This window comes from Apis mellifera, linkage group LG2 (genome assembly GCF_003254395.2).
Source record: "Apis mellifera strain DH4 linkage group LG2, Amel_HAv3.1, whole genome shotgun sequence".
Lineage (NCBI taxonomy): Eukaryota > Metazoa > Arthropoda > Insecta > Hymenoptera > Apidae > Apis > Apis mellifera.
Window position 1 is genome coordinate 1950568 of NC_037639.1, and position 19182 is coordinate 1969749.

The window sequence follows — 19182 nt, forward strand, 5'->3', positions numbered from 1 at the left end:
TTAAAAAATATTTTAACAAAACTTATTTGATTTTAAACGCATCGTATAATGTAAATTATTTATAATTTTTTATTTATTTGTAATACACTATTTCTATAATATAAGAAATTTCAAAGTCACTTTCATTTTTTTAAATAGAGTTATATTTTGAATGCATTAATTGAATAATTTGGATATTTCTTATTTTAAAAAAATTTATTTATGTAAAAAAAAACATTTAAAAAACATTTTAAATTTAAAATTTTATTATATAAGAGACAAGGAAAATATAAACAATCATATGTTCTTTGTTTTTCATATGTTTCATTGAATTTTTAATATTTATTAAATTATAATTTTTAATAAATTCTAATATTTTAAATTATGTTATACTTATTAAATTTTTGATGTATGTAAAAATAATATTTTTTTGAAATATCTAAATAAATCAATAGATAAAAAAATTAAGTTAATTTTAAAATCTTCCTTATTATTTGACTTACAAAAAAATAATTTTTATTATGTGATGTTTGCTTTAATTTATTTATTTTTTTTTTAAACATTTTTTTGACGATTTTTAGATGAGCCCTTAAAATATTACTTAAAGATAAATATTGCATATAAAATAAAAGAAATGAAAAATATCTATTATAAGTTCTCGACAAAGTAATTAATTATGAAAATAAATAAATAAATATATAAGTATTCACTTACAAAAAAAAAATTATGGACCGCAATCAAAACAAAACAAAAAAATGCGAATAAAAAACCGAAAAAAAAATGAAAAGAAAAAAAAAGAATATAATAAAAATAATCGATTTATAAATAATATAAAGTTTAAAAATAATATAAAGTGCAAAAAAAATATATTGAACATATATATATATATATATATATATATATATATATATATACATATTAATTTATTATATGTATAATAAACATATCAAATAAAACATATTAATCAATAAAGCAATATTATATAATTATATCAATAAAATAATGATGTTTCGAGTTACATTTTTTTTTCTCAATTTTAAAGAACTTCAAAATAATTTGAATGATATATAAGTTTTAAAGTTAAAATAAGAAAAAAGTTCGAATTATCTTCTTTAGAAGATATATATTTTTGCTTTTTGCATAGAATATTTAATAACAAATACTTCAATTTTTTAAAATAAAATAAAATTAAAATTAAAAATAATTATAAATATTAAATATAATAAATTATAATATCATATAAAAAATAAACTTTAATATTCCTAATCTCTAAACATTGATTTAGAATAAATTAAAAAATGAAAATATAATTACTATTAAAAAAATACTGATGATTTTTTTAAGAAATTATAAAAGCAGAATATTGATATTTAGTGTTATAAATAATTTTATTGTACAATATAGAAAATGTTGGAAATTAAAAAATAAATTTATTATTAGAAATTATTTGCTTCATTTAATTAATATGTTCCATATAATTAATGGAATAATGTCTCAATAATGTCTCAATAATGTCTCATTATATAACTTGCATAAAAAAAAAATAATTCACAAGCACACATATCATGTCCACAAGAAAGTATAGTATACATTATAAATATATATAAAAAAATTTACATGTCAAATAAATGAGAAATATAAAAAAAAAACGAGGAATATTATGAAATAATCTTATTGAGCAAATCAATTTAATACATTAATTTGCCAATATAGAAATAAAATGCAATAAATAAGAAAATGAAATTTATATTTAAATATAAACAAAATTTATTTGTTATTTATTATATGCAATCATCAAAAATGATTATATATATATTTTTTTTAATATTTAAATATCTATAGAAAAATTCGTATGAATTATAAGTATTTATAAAAACTATATAATGAGAAATCTTATATCTATATAAACCTATATAATGAGATCTTATTTTTATTTTAATATTAAATTACTGTATATAAATTGTATATAAATATATAAATTGTTTCAAATATGTTTTAAATAAATTTATAATATCAGATATTTCATAAAACAATTTAAAAAATATTGATCATATCATATGTGATTAACTTCAACCTATTAATTGATAAATTATATATTTAATCTCTAAATTTTAGAAGACTTTATGTATTTTTAGAATTAACTATTTTGTATTCACGATAATTGATGTAGATCATAAATATTTATAAAAAATTCTATGCATAGAAAATTTAAATGAAAAAATCGATATATACATATTATAAATATCTATAAAAAAGATGTTTATAAAAAAACGATACATATAATAAATCTATACCTGAAACTTAGAGTAGTCAAACTCTTTTTAATTAATTTGTCAGTAGAATAGAAAAATTACAATGATTATATATTTAATAAGATTGAATTTGAAATCCTTCATATTAATGAATCTAAATCTGAATTAATTAATGAATTAATTAATATACATTTAATATAAATGTATCTTCAGTCATTTTGATGAAGTAAAAAAAGGATAATGGTAAAATATAAATATAATTTATAATATAATATATTTTCTATTGACCAAAAGAACCAAAAAGAATTTAAATTATTTTGATCTATTTTCAAATATAATTTTATCGTGTTCTTTTTATAGATAATTTCTTTTTTTAGATAAGTTCAATATTCGTATCAATTTTTCTATTTAAATTTTCAATATGTAAATATATAGAAAATTTTCGTAAATATTTATCTATGTAAATTTTTAACTCATGTAAAATAATTGATTTTAAAAATATATAAAATCTTCCAAAATTTGGAAATTGTCACTAGTCACTAATCAAATACAATGATCATTTTTTTAAATTGTTTTAATATAAAATATCAATGAGATAATAATATGAAATTATATATAAGTGCTATAAGGAATATATGTTTGTATAAAACATTACATATATATACATATATGTATACATATAAAATAATTTATTATGAACATAAAATTCAATTTTTATTACTATGTAATATAAAAGTAACATAAATATTTCATAGAATAATATACATATATAATAATGTAAAACATTATAAATATACACATACATGAATCTTATATAAAAAATTCATTCATAATTGTACATTACAAACTTTAATTTTAAGATGTTTTATACTTAATATGTAATGTAATTTCTTTTATTTTATTTTACTGCTTGGAAATTTTGCTTATAAAGGGTGTCCCAAAATTAACGCAAAATTTGAATTTGCCACCATTTTTGTATTAAGTTGTTGGTAACCCTGAATAAAGAACAGTTTGACAGCTGAGAGTTTAGGGTTAGTAAAAATGGAGCGTTATATGATACAACAGCGTGGAATGGATTATTAATCATCAAAAAGTGGATGCTGTGTTTTTTGAGCAAAATAATTCTAAGCGATGAAGCACATTTTCATCTCAAGCTTTGTTAATCGCTAAAATTGCCGTGTTTGGGGTTCCACGTGTGATTAGCGAAAAACAAATGCACCCACAACATGTCACTGTTTGGTGCGGATTTTGGGCAGGAGGTATCATCGGACCATACTTTTTTGAGAATGAGACTGGTCAAGCAGCAATTGTTAATGGTGCTCGATATCGCGACACGATAATACAGTTCTTTCTGCCGAAATTGGACGATACTGATATGACCAATATGTGGTTTCAACAAGACGGTGCCACATGCCATACAGCCAATGAAATAATTCAATTACTGCATGAGACATTTTCTGATCGTGTACTCTCTCGTTTCGGTGATCAGAATTGACCTCTAGATCATGTGATTTAACACCATTAGATTTCTTCTTATAGGATTATTTGAAGTCAAAGGTCTATGTCAACAATCCCACAACCACACGTTCCATTACACGTTTCCATTACAAGAGGAAATTAAACACTGCGTCAACAAAATTCAGCCACAATTATGTAGAAAGGTCATGAAAAATTTCGACGAAAGGGTACGTATGTGCCAGCAAAACCGTGGAGTTTTTGCCCGATGTGTTATTCCATAAATAATCCTATCTTATGTACTTTATGATTCACTTAAAAAATAAATATCAAAAGACTAAAAACTTTCTTTTATATTTAATTCAAATCTTGCGTTAATTTTGGGACACTTTATTTATATTTTGTGAATAAAATAATGTTTCAATCACTTTTGAATGATTACATATAAAATATTTTGACAATTATATATTATTGAGTGTAAAAAGTATTTATACAATATTAATAAAAACAATACAAATTATACAATATTAGTATAAAAACAGTACAATAAAAGTAATTATATAAAATTAATTTCAATAAAAAGATTGTAGAACTTTTTTTATTAATATAATTTCAACAAAAATAATTATATATTCTTTAATAATCTAAAAAATAATTTATAAAAAGAAATTATGATATTTATATTTATTGTTAAAATATAAAACAATATTTTAAAAATAACAAAAATAGATGCGTAATAAATATTTATATAATTATATTTTATTAAATATATGAAATAAATATTATAGTTTAAAGATTTTAAAAAAAGACAAAAATTTATTTTAAATATTGTAAAAAGAAGACACGAAAATACATGAGATTATTTATAATTATAAATTATGGAAATATTATAATAATAGTATAAAAAAAATACAAAAAATTAATGAATGTAATTATTTTACTATTTCTTCATTAGAAACTCATGAAGAAGAACTTTAAAAATAATTGCAATAAAAATTGTTAAAAAATTTAAAAATAATTTATACATTAAAAATTTCATTATATTATATGTTATTTTCTTATAAGATCAAATGTATCATAGTAAAATAATTTACAAAAAATATTGTATACTATATACATAATATTATATAGTAAATAGTATAAATAAATGAATTTAATCAAAATTATAGATATTTACGTCGATGAATTATAAGATACTTTTCTTCGAATTTTTCTTTAGAATCTATCATTATGTCAATGATATTTAATTATTTTTTAAAATTTTTTTTTTAATTTATTTGATATATATTTTTAATTTTTTTGAATGTATATCAAATTGTTACATGATTTTTATTTATAATTTATGTGATTTCATGATTTGTCTTGATTATAATGACAAATATCTCTATTTTTAATGTGATTTTTTTTATTTTTTTAAATATATTCAAGATATACAAATCACGAAACATAAAATCACGAACAACTATATTATAAAGTTTAATTATAAAAATTTTCGAAGTTTTTCATAAATGTCATTATATGTTTATATTTCTTATTTTATTATTTATTCTATTTTATAAAATGTTATTTTTTTTTTCATATCTGTAGAAACAATAATGAAAATGGATTATTATATTTTTATTAGTATATTTGTTTTAAGAATTAAAAAAAATAAAATAAAATAAAATTAATAGATAATTTTCACTATTAACTATATACTGAATTCAAATGCTTTTCTTATAAAACTTTAAATTTGAATATAACAAAATAGAATCTGTTTACTTGTTAATTTATATATATATATATAATATCAAATGAATCATAGTATGAATTATAGTTTTAATTAAATTAAAACAGATTATATTTGTTTGAATTAAATAAAAATTTAATTTTAAGTTCAATTACTATCTTTCATTGAGAATTATTTATTTATTTATACAAATATTAAATGAAAATTTTACATTTTAATTATAATACCATTTTATAATATCTGGAGTAAATTTAATAAATATTTTGATAAATATTATTTATTCTTCAATCATAGATATTATTATTATTATTAATTTTAACCTTTCTTTCCTTTGTAGAATCTTAATTTTTTTTTATTATTTAGTTATTAAAATATTATTGCTATAATTTCGAAAAATTTCACTTACCAATTTGAAAAACTGATAAGAAAAATTTTAAATTTTAGATATTTATTTTTAGTCTCTGGAATGTTAATAAAAACTTTCAATATTATATTAAAAGCTATATATTGATTGCTGATATAGATATTATTAATGTTTACACAGTTTATACAGTAGTCGACGAGTATCGAATAGTCGATAATATCTAGTTATATCAATCTCCTATCTAGATTGTTCCACAAGCCATTTCTACAATTAAAAAGTTCTGATCAGTCATTTTCAAGAAATTAAATATATTTAAGTTATCAAATACTAAATATAACATGAAATATAAGCGAAAAGAAAAAATTAACTTGTAAATAAAAACATTTAGCGTGCAAATGTAAAAATTGTTGTTTTGGGCATGCTTCGAATAGAATAATGATTGTGATTGAATGGGATTAGGTTAGAATTTAAAGGCAGCTCCAGTAAAGGAATCATTAATATTTACAATTTTTCATGGAAACAACTAAAGATTTTATATAGGATAATAATAAATATCAAGATCGGCACTTCATTACAAAACGATTATATTAATTATGTTTATAGAGAAAATTTAATATATAATATTGAAAATTTATTAATATTGAAAGTTTATTATTAATATTTTAGAAAATAATAAATTATTTTTATTTCATCAAATTTTATTTTTTTATTTCTATATTTATTTCCTCGCTATTTATTAAATTTATTATATATATTTATTATATATAGCTATATAAATAATATAATTTTTTTAAGAATTATATATTCAACCATTTACATTTAATATTCAATTTAATATATCAATTTAATATATTATGAATAAATATAAATAAAAATTTGAGAGGAGAAAATATAAATTAATAATTCTATAAAAAGAATAGTAATGAATATATAATTATTTTTATAAAATAAAAATGGTAATAATTTAAAATAAGAGTCTTCTTTCTTCTTATTAACTTTAATGATTTTTTGGATGTAAAAGTCATTTTAAATAATTTCTTTATATATGACTACCATTTAGTTTTATTTTTCAAGATATTTATAAAAAAAAAAATTGCTATCTGAATTTATTTATATATCCATAACTGCATAAGCATACTATTGTGAGTATCGAATTTATTTTCTATTAGTTTCTATTAGTTCTAAATACATAGTAATAGGAACTAAAACATACAGAGTAAACTTTGTTCATGGATTTATAATGGATTTAAAATATTTTAAATCCAATGTCAAAAAATCTTAGATTTGATTTGATTAAGTAAATTTCACGAATCTTTAAAATAAAATATAAATCTTTGAGCGAAATTATAAAAATTGAAATTACAATAATTTATTAAATTAATTAAAAATAATAAACATCAAAAATGATCTTGATATTTATAACTTTTATCATTGTAATTTTGCTTTTATATAATTTTTATATTTTACATTGTTTTATTATTTTATTTCTTCGGATTCGGCATTGGATTTCTGACATTTTAAATGCAACATAATTCATCAATAAATAAATTTTTTATGCTCTATCCGTTATATATTTTGCTCGTTGTAATTTTATAAAAATAATAGATAAGCAGTTATGGACTATATATGTATATGTGTATATACATTATATATAAAAAAAAGATGTATATATGTATATATATAAGAAAAATTTTATGAATAATAGTAATCTTTTTTTGTAAATATCTTGAAAATTAAAGCCGAGCGGTGATAATATAAAATAAAAAACGTTGTTAAAAATAATTTCCTTTATTATATATTCAAAACAAAATCGATAAAAATCTTCTTATTCTGAATAATTATCAAATAAATTCACCAGAATTTAATTTATTTGAACATATTAAAAAATAAATAGTTCAAATTTGTAAAAAAAATTAAATTAATTTAAAATTTTGTTTCAATAAATAATAGAGTTCTATTGTATAATCAAAATAATAGATAATAATTTATAAAATAAAACAAATCTTTCACCTCGTTGATGTGCTTGTAAGTTTTGATGAGATCTACACTAAGTTTCCTAAGAGGTGCTGTAGCTGGATCACGAAACCTATGGGGTATCCTAGCTTGCATGGCATGTATATCCGCGGGGGTTTCTTGTGGGATCCCACCGGTACCGCCACCGGTACCGGTACCACCACATACTGTGGGAGGTAATGGCTCCTCAGCTACTAGACGACCGTAAAGAGGTGCACCACCGCCTCCACCACCACCTCCACCTGCACCTGTTCTTCCGCTTACTGAAAATTAAACATTATTAAATTAATAGGAATTATTATTATATTATTAATAAAGGATTTCACTTATTTGCTTTTTCAATATATATATATTATTTATTCTATATTAGATCGCATTTCTTTAGTTAACAGAAAATATTTGAATCGTTTAATTTATCATCATTTATTAATTAATCATCAAATAATTTTGCAAATCGTTCATTAAATGATATATTCCAATATTTAGGAATTAAATTATAATTGTATAAAAAATAAAAAGAATAGAAAACTGATTATTAATGATTATATTTTGAATATATAAATAAACAAAAAATACAGTTATATTTTTGTTAAAAAATATTTTAAATTTTTAAATAAATAAAAATAAATATATATATTCATTATTAATTATCTGAGTATCTATCTCTGTTATTAAATTTTATTATTGAAATTTAATTAAAATTATTAAATTTAATCTTTTAATAATTATATAACAAAAAAAAATAAAAGTTTACATAGAAGTAATTTAATCACAGTATACACAACATGTATATTTAAGACGCTACAGTACATGTGATTGAGAATCCACGCAACGAGGTCACGAAGACTGACACATAGGTCGTCACGATAACCAGCACGCATTCCGTTTCATTCATGTTTCTTGATATAGTCAGACTTTCACCCATATACAACCATTCTCTAAAACTGCCCCCAGAGAGTATTTGTAAATATGCACTTCCTAATCTTATTGAAGCAACTACTATTAATCCGTATTTAAAATTATTTTTTAAAATATTTATCAAATATTAAATATAAAAAAATATGAAAATCATTGAATAGAAGAAAAAAAGTATTGTTGTCAAAATTTAAATAATTAATTTAATTTATATTAATTTAATAAAAATAATAAAATAATAATAATTTACATAAATGTAAAAAAATTTACAAAAATTTTAAATAATAATATTGAGCAATTTCAAAAATATTTTACAACAGAGAAAATAAATATTTTTTAATTCAATAATTATGATTTATGCTTATGATTTATTTGTATTATTTTAATATTTGTTTATAAATTTTAATAAATTTATTAATTACTTGCAAATAAATATTTATTTAATTTATAAATTATAATTTATAATTTATAAATTATTTTATTACGGATACTTATTTGTCAATATATTATCAACATTTTACTTATATTATTTTGTTTCATCTATTCAACAAATTTTAAATTACATAATTCAATTTATATGGTATTAGCGTAATAATTTATTATATTAATAGATACAAATTTTTTAAGTATATGAATAAAAATTTTATTCATTTTTAATTTTTTATTTTAAATTTCGTATGAAATTTTAAATAATAATTAAAATTTTTTAATCATTAACATAATGTTATATGAGAATATTTCTCATATATCTTAAATTAATATATATATCATATAGAAATTTTCGAGATTAGAAGGCTTAGAAGAAAATGAATTCAGATATTTGTCTTGTTAATTGAATAAAAGCCAACATAAGTGTAAAAGAAATGTAAACAGTTTCTGTAATTTTCTTTATAAAATTTGAAATTTGAATCAAAATGATATATCCTGTAAATCTAGTATTAAATATGAAAAATAAACTAACTATTATGCAAATATTCGAAGATTTTTTTTTTTTTTTTTTTTTTGAGAATATAAAAATAATGCGGAAAAAAAACAATTTTATATGAAAAAAAATTTAAGAAAATAAAATTTTTAAGCAAGGATTTTATTCTTAAAAAATGAATTTTAAAAATATAATACATACTTTATCAGGTTTTTAATTAAATAATTAATTATATATATATATATATATATATATATATATATATATATACATGTTTAATATATATTCAAAATTACATACTTAAAAATCATTCAAAAAAATATAAGAAATATATTATTTAAATATAATATTAAAAAAAGGCGAATATATCATTGTATTTTAATTTTAAAAAATTATTTAATTAAACAATTTCTTAGATACATAACAATAAATATGAAAAAACATAAATATTTGAAAAATATATATAATAAAGAATTATTTATGTATTATTCATATAAATAATATTTCAATATATTGTAAATATTTGCTCTTTTTTTAAAATCGTTTAAAAAATAATGATAATAATAATAATAATTATATTGAAAATGTTTGTATAAATAAATGTGTCCAATTTGAATGTTTCAAAATATTAATAAATGTTTTTAAATATTTCAAAAAATATAAAAAATATGAAAAATTAATTCAATAGAAGATGTATGTTATGCTAACATTCATTTAATCTTAAGAAAAGCTATGTGAAAACTAAAATATTTAAATGAAATTGCTATATATTTTTATATCGAGATTTTTTTACATATTTTTTGCCGAACTAACATCCAAAGTTGTTATATAGCTATTAATATTATGAGAACTTCGATCAGATTATATTTCAGGAATTTGTATTAAGGAAATTATACAAGGGCAAGAAAATTTTGCTTATTTGTTTCCCGAAAAAATTAATTATATATTATATATAAATATTATAATCGCATGTACAATAATTGCAATAGCAATGTTTAAAAAAAAAGTATTAAAAATATATTTTTGAGAATGAAAGAATACATTTTTTTCAATTGTAAATTATATGTTATTTTTTGCATTTTTTTAAATAGTTTCATGATAAAGAGAAACAATATTTAAAAAGTCGTTTAGAATATATCCTGCTATGAAATGGAAATGTCTCATAGTAGATTGTTTTATATATAATTAACTCTTTCTAAAGTCATCGAAATGTACAAAGTCCGATCAAGCAACCTCTTCTTATATCGTATATGGTATATATCGAGTATATATATATATATATATATATATGTGGCACGTCAACTTTAACCTTTTACACTTTGATTCATGCTAAGTATATGTATAGCTAGTATTTTCAAAACATTTCTATATATGGTATAATAAGAATATGCAATAAAAAATATATAGTTCCATTTAAAAATTCGAATATCATTTTTACGAAGTTTTTCAATATCATCCTAAAATCAAATAAACATTAATAATAATTAATAATATTAAAATATCAATAATAATAAATATTAACGGAACACGTGTTACCTAATATTTAATTATATTTAATTATCATTTGAATTATTTTTTTATATCTTTCATATTTTTTGAGATATTTAAATATATTTAAACCGAACACATTGTAAGTAGAAATTGAACATAAATAATAATAATAGAATAATTAATAAAATGTGTTTTATTATTAAAAGATATTAAAAATGTATTTTATTATTTTATATACTTTTGCATCTTACCAATTTTTTATATATTTCGTATATGAGTTCAATCCTTATTGTCAAATTCATCATTGTTTTATTTTTGGTAGAATTTACTGATTTAATGATTATTAGTAAAAAAAAATTAATTTAGAAATTTAAAAATATGTTATTATAATTATATATAATTTTATAATGTATATATATTGTATATTGAACATAAATTTAAATATGCATTATAAATAAGACTAAAACTGTAATAAAATATAAATTTTAATATTATCAAAATTTATTATAAAAAAAATTTTGAACAATCAGTATACTGCAGAATTATTAAAAATTTCACACATTATTGGTAAAAATTATATATGTATTTATAACATCATATGATTTGAAAAGCATTTTTTTTAGTATATAAATTAATTTTACCATATTATAATCATAATAATAACATGATAATAACTTAAATTATAATAAGTAATATATGTTTCTTATTCATATATTTTCAACTTATTTTGACAAATTATATTTAAAACGTAATATGTATTATGATTTATCAAATTAAAACATTAAATATGTTCATATATATATTCCTTATATATTTTTAATTTATAGAATATTTTATCTATAATTTCATATATATTTTTTCGAATGATTTTAATAAAAATAATTTATTATTATATCCCTACTTTTTTGTTTGAAACATATTTAATGAAAAAAACTTTACATATTTCATAATATATTTTTCTATTTCATCAATTCATATGTTCATATATTTATGTTTTTATCAATTATAGTTTTGAAATAGATAATGCTAAAATAACAAATCAAATGTTTACATAATGTCTGAGATTACATTTTAATCTCATCTTATTCATTTTATCTCATTTTATTTCCCATTCCTTGCAATTTTTATTTTTATCTTAAATTTTATATAAATATTTTTAAATTTTTAATTTACTAAAATTCTTTTTTTATTTATTACTTATTATATTTAGACATATTTTTATTAAATATATATTTTATACATATATATCTACATAAATATAAATAATGAAACATATTGCTTTTATTGCATTTAATATCATTCAAATTTTTGATCTATCTTCGTTTTTCATTATAAAATATATAAATAAGTTTATAATAATAATAAGAAGAAAAATACAAATATATTTATATATCTAATTTCTCCACTTTTAAAATATTTTTAAAAATTTTTATTATAAATATTTCTTTTTCAAAATGAAAATAATATTGAAATATAATTTTACAAATACAAAATAAAAAATAAGCTTATTTCATATTTGATATTTATTTTTTATTTAAAATTTTTTATTATTTTATTAATATTTGAAGTTTATTAATATTTTAAATTGTAATATTTAAATTACTATTATTATTTTTAATAATAAATAAATAGATAATAAATTATATTTATATTATATATTATAAATTTATACATATTTTTATATTATAAATTTTTCTTTTAAATATAGTCATTTTAATAAATTATTGATAATTAAGTAGATTATTATGTTAAATTTAAAAAAAAGAAAATAATGAAAAAATAAAAGAAATATAGAAAAAAAATCAATGTACAGTATACAAATTAGCGTAAATATATAAAATACAGTGTGCAAAAAACCAACTTTTTTTTATTGATTTTCTTTTTGCTGTTAATAATAAAATTAAAAATTGATTTCTTTAATAAATCTATATTTTATAAAATTCTTGTTTTTTTCTGTTTTATTATCTTTTTTATTTTTATTTTATAAAAATTTTTATTTTATAAAATTAATTTTAAAATGTGATTTCGAAATTTTTTATATTGTTTCAATTAAATAATGAAATAGTATATTGTTGTTTTCAATATTTAAATGATAAATAAACATAAAAAAAATATAAATAAAAATATAAAAAAAATATATCCTTTATAAAATATGATGATTATGTTCATTGTTCAAGAGAGATCTAATATTGTTACTTGCATTAGAAAAAATTATTCCAAAAATTGTTATTTTATTTTTAAAAAAGTTAGTTTAACATTCATCAATATAAAATTAATGCGTTAATATTATAAAAAAAAAATATTTAAAAAATTTAAGTGAATTTGAATTGCTATTAAAATTTCTCAAAGCAACACAATATAAAGTAAAAAATTTTAATTGTCATAATATATAATTATCATTTCAATTACTTCGTAATTTTAATATTTTAAAAAATATAACTTATAAAAATTGTATGTTAATATTAATAAGGGAAACGTGAATAGATAATATGATAGTTCTTTTGTAAATGAATATATAGAAAATAATAAAAAAATTTCAAATTTGTTTTTATTTAATTGATATATTCATTATATATTTTATTACATTAATTGGTATGCTAGTAATTCTGTATAAAAAATATTATTACTTATATATAATTATATAAGTAAATAAATAAGTTTTTATAAAAAAATTTCTAAAGAGATCGATTAAAATAATGAAGATTCCATTGAAGTAAATAAAATTTTGTTCTTTATATGTTTTTCTATGCATTTCATAAAAAAATTATTTATATCTATCTATTTTTATCTAAAATATTTTTTTGATAAAAGTCTAAAAAAACTAAGACTATTTATGAATGATGAAATGATTTCAATTACGTGTTTCCTTATACATAAATTGTTGAAAAATAAAAATACATATTACACATATATGGATATACCTATAAAAAAAATTTAAATGTAAATTTGAATGCAAAATTTAAATCTACAACTTAAGATGTTTACTATTAATATTCATATATATATATATATATATATATATATATATATATAATTTCATATAAAATTTATTTCTGTATTTCATAAACATTCTATATATGTTTTTATATAAGAAAATTATTATAAATTACTTAAAAAAATTTTATTAAAATTTTATAATTTTTTATTTATTTATCATATATAATATAAAAACATATTAATTCAAATATTCAGAAATTAAATATACAATAAATATATTATAAAATAAAACAATAAATCTATCTATAAAATATTAATATAAAATGAATTTTTTAGAAACTTCAATTTAAAATGTTTTAAACAATATTTTTGATTGATGTCACTAGATATTCGAGTATTTATTACAATCCTAAATATTAAAAATCTCTACACAAAAATCGAATTAGATTCTGTTATGTGATTAATATAATTAATTACAAATGTCAAGGGAATAAGTTACTTTTAACCTAAGTTGATCGTAAACTTTTGATAATTTTCTTCAAAATATTAAAATTATTGTAATAGAGGCAGCTTATTGGCTCCATTGATTTATTTCTTCGAACGTGCTCAAATATAAAAATTATACGTTCGAAATATATATATATATTATTAAATCAATCAGATCTAATGATAATAAATTTGTACATATGTTTTGTTTTTAATTATCACTTACAATTCGGTTAAAAAATAATTTTTCTATATTTTATTTTCTTAAATTTATTCTTTACATAGTCAATTATTTAAATTATTATTATTATGTAACCTTGTTATATTTTTAATTTATTTTATATTTACTAATAAGCGAAGCAAACTTAAATTTTTTAATATAATTTTTAATGTGATTATAGACAATATATTTAAAATAACTACTGCACTTACTGTACGTGCAAACTATTTAGTATTACGTACACATTATTATTAAAACTGCATAAACAAATCTATATTTGATTAATATATTTTCATAAATATAATATACATTTAAATATTAAGCCTTGTGTTGCTCTCTATTAGTTATTATTCTAAAATAAATGATAATTCTTTGTAAAGACTGAGAATCAGAAATAAAATACATATGAATATTACATAATAAATATTTAATAAAAATTAAAAAATAAATGCAAGATAACTGCAATTATAAACTACATATGAGATATAAAAATCAAGTGTCATTATCTGATTAATCAGATAATAAATTTATCATTTCTTATAAAATCTTGATAAATTTCTCAATTTTTTCTCTTCTGTTAATTTTGTTGCTCGATATCTCGTAATTTATATTATGTATTTTAAGTGAACTGTACTAATTAGATACAGAAATAAATTAAAATTAAATAATATTAAATTAACAATATTAATAATATAACATTAATTAATTTAATTCAAATTTAATTTAAATTATCATAATTACTTATAATATTATAATATACATAATATATATACATATATAATATATAATAATAATAATAATAATAATAATAATAATAATAATAATAATAATAATAATAATTAGTATTAAGAAATTAAATATATGTATATTGAAACAATTTTGAAAGCATAATTTTGATTGATTAATATTTAAATAAATATACATTTTTTTGTACAATAATCTATTAAGATTTTAAATTATTACATTATAAATTATACAGAGAATCTAGAAGTATAAAATAAATGCTGATGAAAAAAAATTGTTATCCAATTTATTTTTTTGTAATCGACTTTACACACATTACTTTACACATACGACTTTACACATAAAGAATTAAACAAGAATTATTATTTTTATATATATAATATAAATAATATAATTATTATAATATAATTATAATAATAACAATATATATATAATATAATTATAATTTTAATGATAGTCAATATCAAAGCGATAATAATTTATTAATTTTCTTTAAAATAATTAGTTTTTAAAGTTAAATATCCATTAAATTTATTTTAAGTATCAGTATTGTAGTTATTCATTAGACAAGACAAATAATGTATGTGTCAAAATTTGTATGTACAAAGATACGAATCAATCGATATTTGTTTTCTATCATATCAAATAAATCCTATAATATGACTAAATAAATATAAATATAATGTGACTAAATCTATTTGAACAGAAAACATGTCATTATCCATTTTATTTATACTACTATACTTGAAATATTTATATTTATGTTATATCTTTATCTTATGTTACATCATTTATGTTAAATATCATCAATAATACAATATGATTTAATAATTTATAACTTTATTCTATATCTACATTTTATATTACTGTGTATTTTTATAATTTTGATATAACAATGTGAATGATGGATCGATTTCGTTACATATTTCGAATCATATTTGATAAATAACACATCACGATGAAACATTTCTGGTCCATATTGATACTCAACGGTATATGACATGGAAATACATAATACATGTAAATACAGCTTAATAAAATTTTAAATATTGTAAATCGAAAATTTAATTTTCTTTTATTTTTTTTTATTCATAGGAATGAAGTTTTGTTATTTTATATCTAATATTTACGACAATGATATTTAAAAATAAATAAATAAATAAAAATTCCTGAAATTGTAAATCAGATGTGAAATATTATGAAATCATTTAAAGGAAACAAAATTTTAAAAAATCATTTAGTGAACTTTTAATATTCTCAATGTAAATGATAATATTTGTATAATATTGATATACGAACAATCATTATATTTTCAAATTATATTATTAAATTATAATATTATAAATTTCAATAATTATAAATTCTGTTATAATATTACTAGAAGAAATAAATAAATTTTCTGTATAAATATATTGTAGAAATGTATTGCACAGATAATTGCATCGTTTAATGATAGATAATCTTCATACATAATAAATATTTATACATAATATATATATTTATCTATATATTTATCTATATAGACATCTATATATCTCTATATATCTCTCAAATCCATAATTATTAAATATTACATAAAATTTAAATAAATGATTTTTGACTGATTGACATTATTTGATGATTTACATTAAAAAAATAAACAAAATGTATAAAATTATATTTGCTTATATAAATATACTATGCTTATTAAAATTAATTTCATTTCAAATAAAATATTTTAATGCTTAAATTTTTTGCGGACAAATGAATAAATCTTCTGATTTAAATCTTATTTTTCATTTTAATAAAAGATATCTTTCATTCTAATAAAATAAAGAATAAATAAATAATATGATACAATTTAAAATAACAATAAAAAATTATAAAATCTAATAAACTTATTTTATATTTAAAGTTTGATATATGAAATAATTACAATTATTTAAAAAAAAATTATGAAAAATGATATAAATTTATACAAATTTCAATATATACTAATTTCGTGTTTTTGAGAAAAATCTTTCCAATTTTAATTTTTTACATGTAATATATATTTTAAAAATATATTTTATTCTCAAAATATATATGTTTCATTCATACAAAATTATACAAATCATAAAAAAATATATTTATCGATTAAATATAAACTGTAAAATATTTTCATCATCATTATCACTGAATGTAAATTTATTTTTCTGCTTTTAAAATATCATGCTTTTAATGTATCAAAATATTAAAATTATCGCTCCTAAAAATAAAAATTAATAAAAAGAAGATAAGAAAAAATATTGAAATAGAAAAAAAAGTGTGAAATTAAAAAAAAAACAAAGAAAAATATTAAATTATTAGAAGGAACAATTTCACAAAAATTATAATTTGAAAAAAAAATGTAATTATAAAAACAAAAATTATTAGAAGATAAACCTTTTAAAAATATGTTGAAAAACAGATTGAAAAAAAAAAAATTAAATAAAACGAAAAAAAGGAAAAAGAAAAAATAATTTTGAAATCATTTGGCAAAGAATGAGGAAAAAATATGATACGATAACGCGCAGAACGACGCAGGATTTCTGTCCTGTAGGATGACAGTGTATGGAAAGAGCTCAGCCGGAGAAAGAAGATGGAAGAGTAGAGAAAAGAGGATAAGGGCAGCCAGCATAGCAACAGAAAGACAGCTTCAAAACGAACAGTTGAGCGCTTCTGATGCTGTTGCCGATGGTGTTGCTCGCTCTTGCTGTTACCGTTACTGACTACGGAGCTCTGCTTATACGATGTGCATGGAAAGAGGAAAGGAGTGGGGAAGAGGGAAACGAGAAAGTTGGTGCACGCGCGCACGTGAATGCGCGCGAGCGCATGTGTCTCCATGTATATATGAATGAGATAGGGGGTGAGCATGATGGCAAAAGAGGAGAGTTGCGTATTGATCGTGTCGCACGGGGGTGGAGCAACCGCCAACCTGGCCGGTCTGTCTTCTATACCGGCGCGAGTTGTGTTGAGAGAATGAGAGAGAATGTGAAAGGAGAGAGTAGCTCTTCAAGAACAGGGCTTCCGTCTGTATATCAACACCTAGACTATATCAACTATATCAACACATAGACTATAATAGAAAGTATCAAGGACAATCGGGAAAAAGATGCTACGTTACCTTGAAATCAGGTGACCGCGACTTATGCTTATTCTTCTTCAATCTTCGATGCTGTTTTTCAATTTGCATTTTTATATAAAAAAACGATAGAAAAACAATTATTCCCCGTCTGTTATTATACATCTACCAAAAGATTCTTATCCTTTTTTTTCTCTCTTTTTTTTTAATCTTTTTTCCAACAAATAAATTAATTGAATAATCTAGTTCTAATATTTCTTGATTTGAAAAAAACAAAGTAGAATGGTGCGTGAATATATTTCGATATTGTTCATTTAATTTTCAAATACAAATATACAATTGTATAGATCTCAAATTTTTATCTGATTTTTATACATCGTAAAAGCTATGGTTTCCTGGATCTGTCTACCATACAGATTTCATATAGCATACTGTTTTGCTTATTTCGTTTCTTACACTAATGCATATCATACATTTCAGAAAACTAAATTATGAGAATATATAAAGATTAGAAGCGTTTAAAGAAATTACAATATATATATATTGTAATTTCTTTAAACGCTTATATATATATATATTATAATTCGTTTTTT

The 19182-nt window shown here is 18.2% G+C and overlaps 1 protein-coding gene across 1 annotated transcript in view; it reads right to left on the bottom strand.

Annotated features, from left to right (window-relative positions):
* The window catches only part of LOC409111 (serine/threonine-protein kinase minibrain), a 64274-nt gene that overhangs the window by 14018 nt on the left and 31074 nt on the right, over positions 1 to 19182 (bottom strand). The window contains exon 2 of the mRNA XM_026446404.1: positions 7790 to 8055. Coding sequence (XP_026302189.1) covers positions 7790 to 8055 — 266 coding nt within the window. The remainder of the gene's footprint in view (positions 1 to 7789; positions 8056 to 19182) is intronic.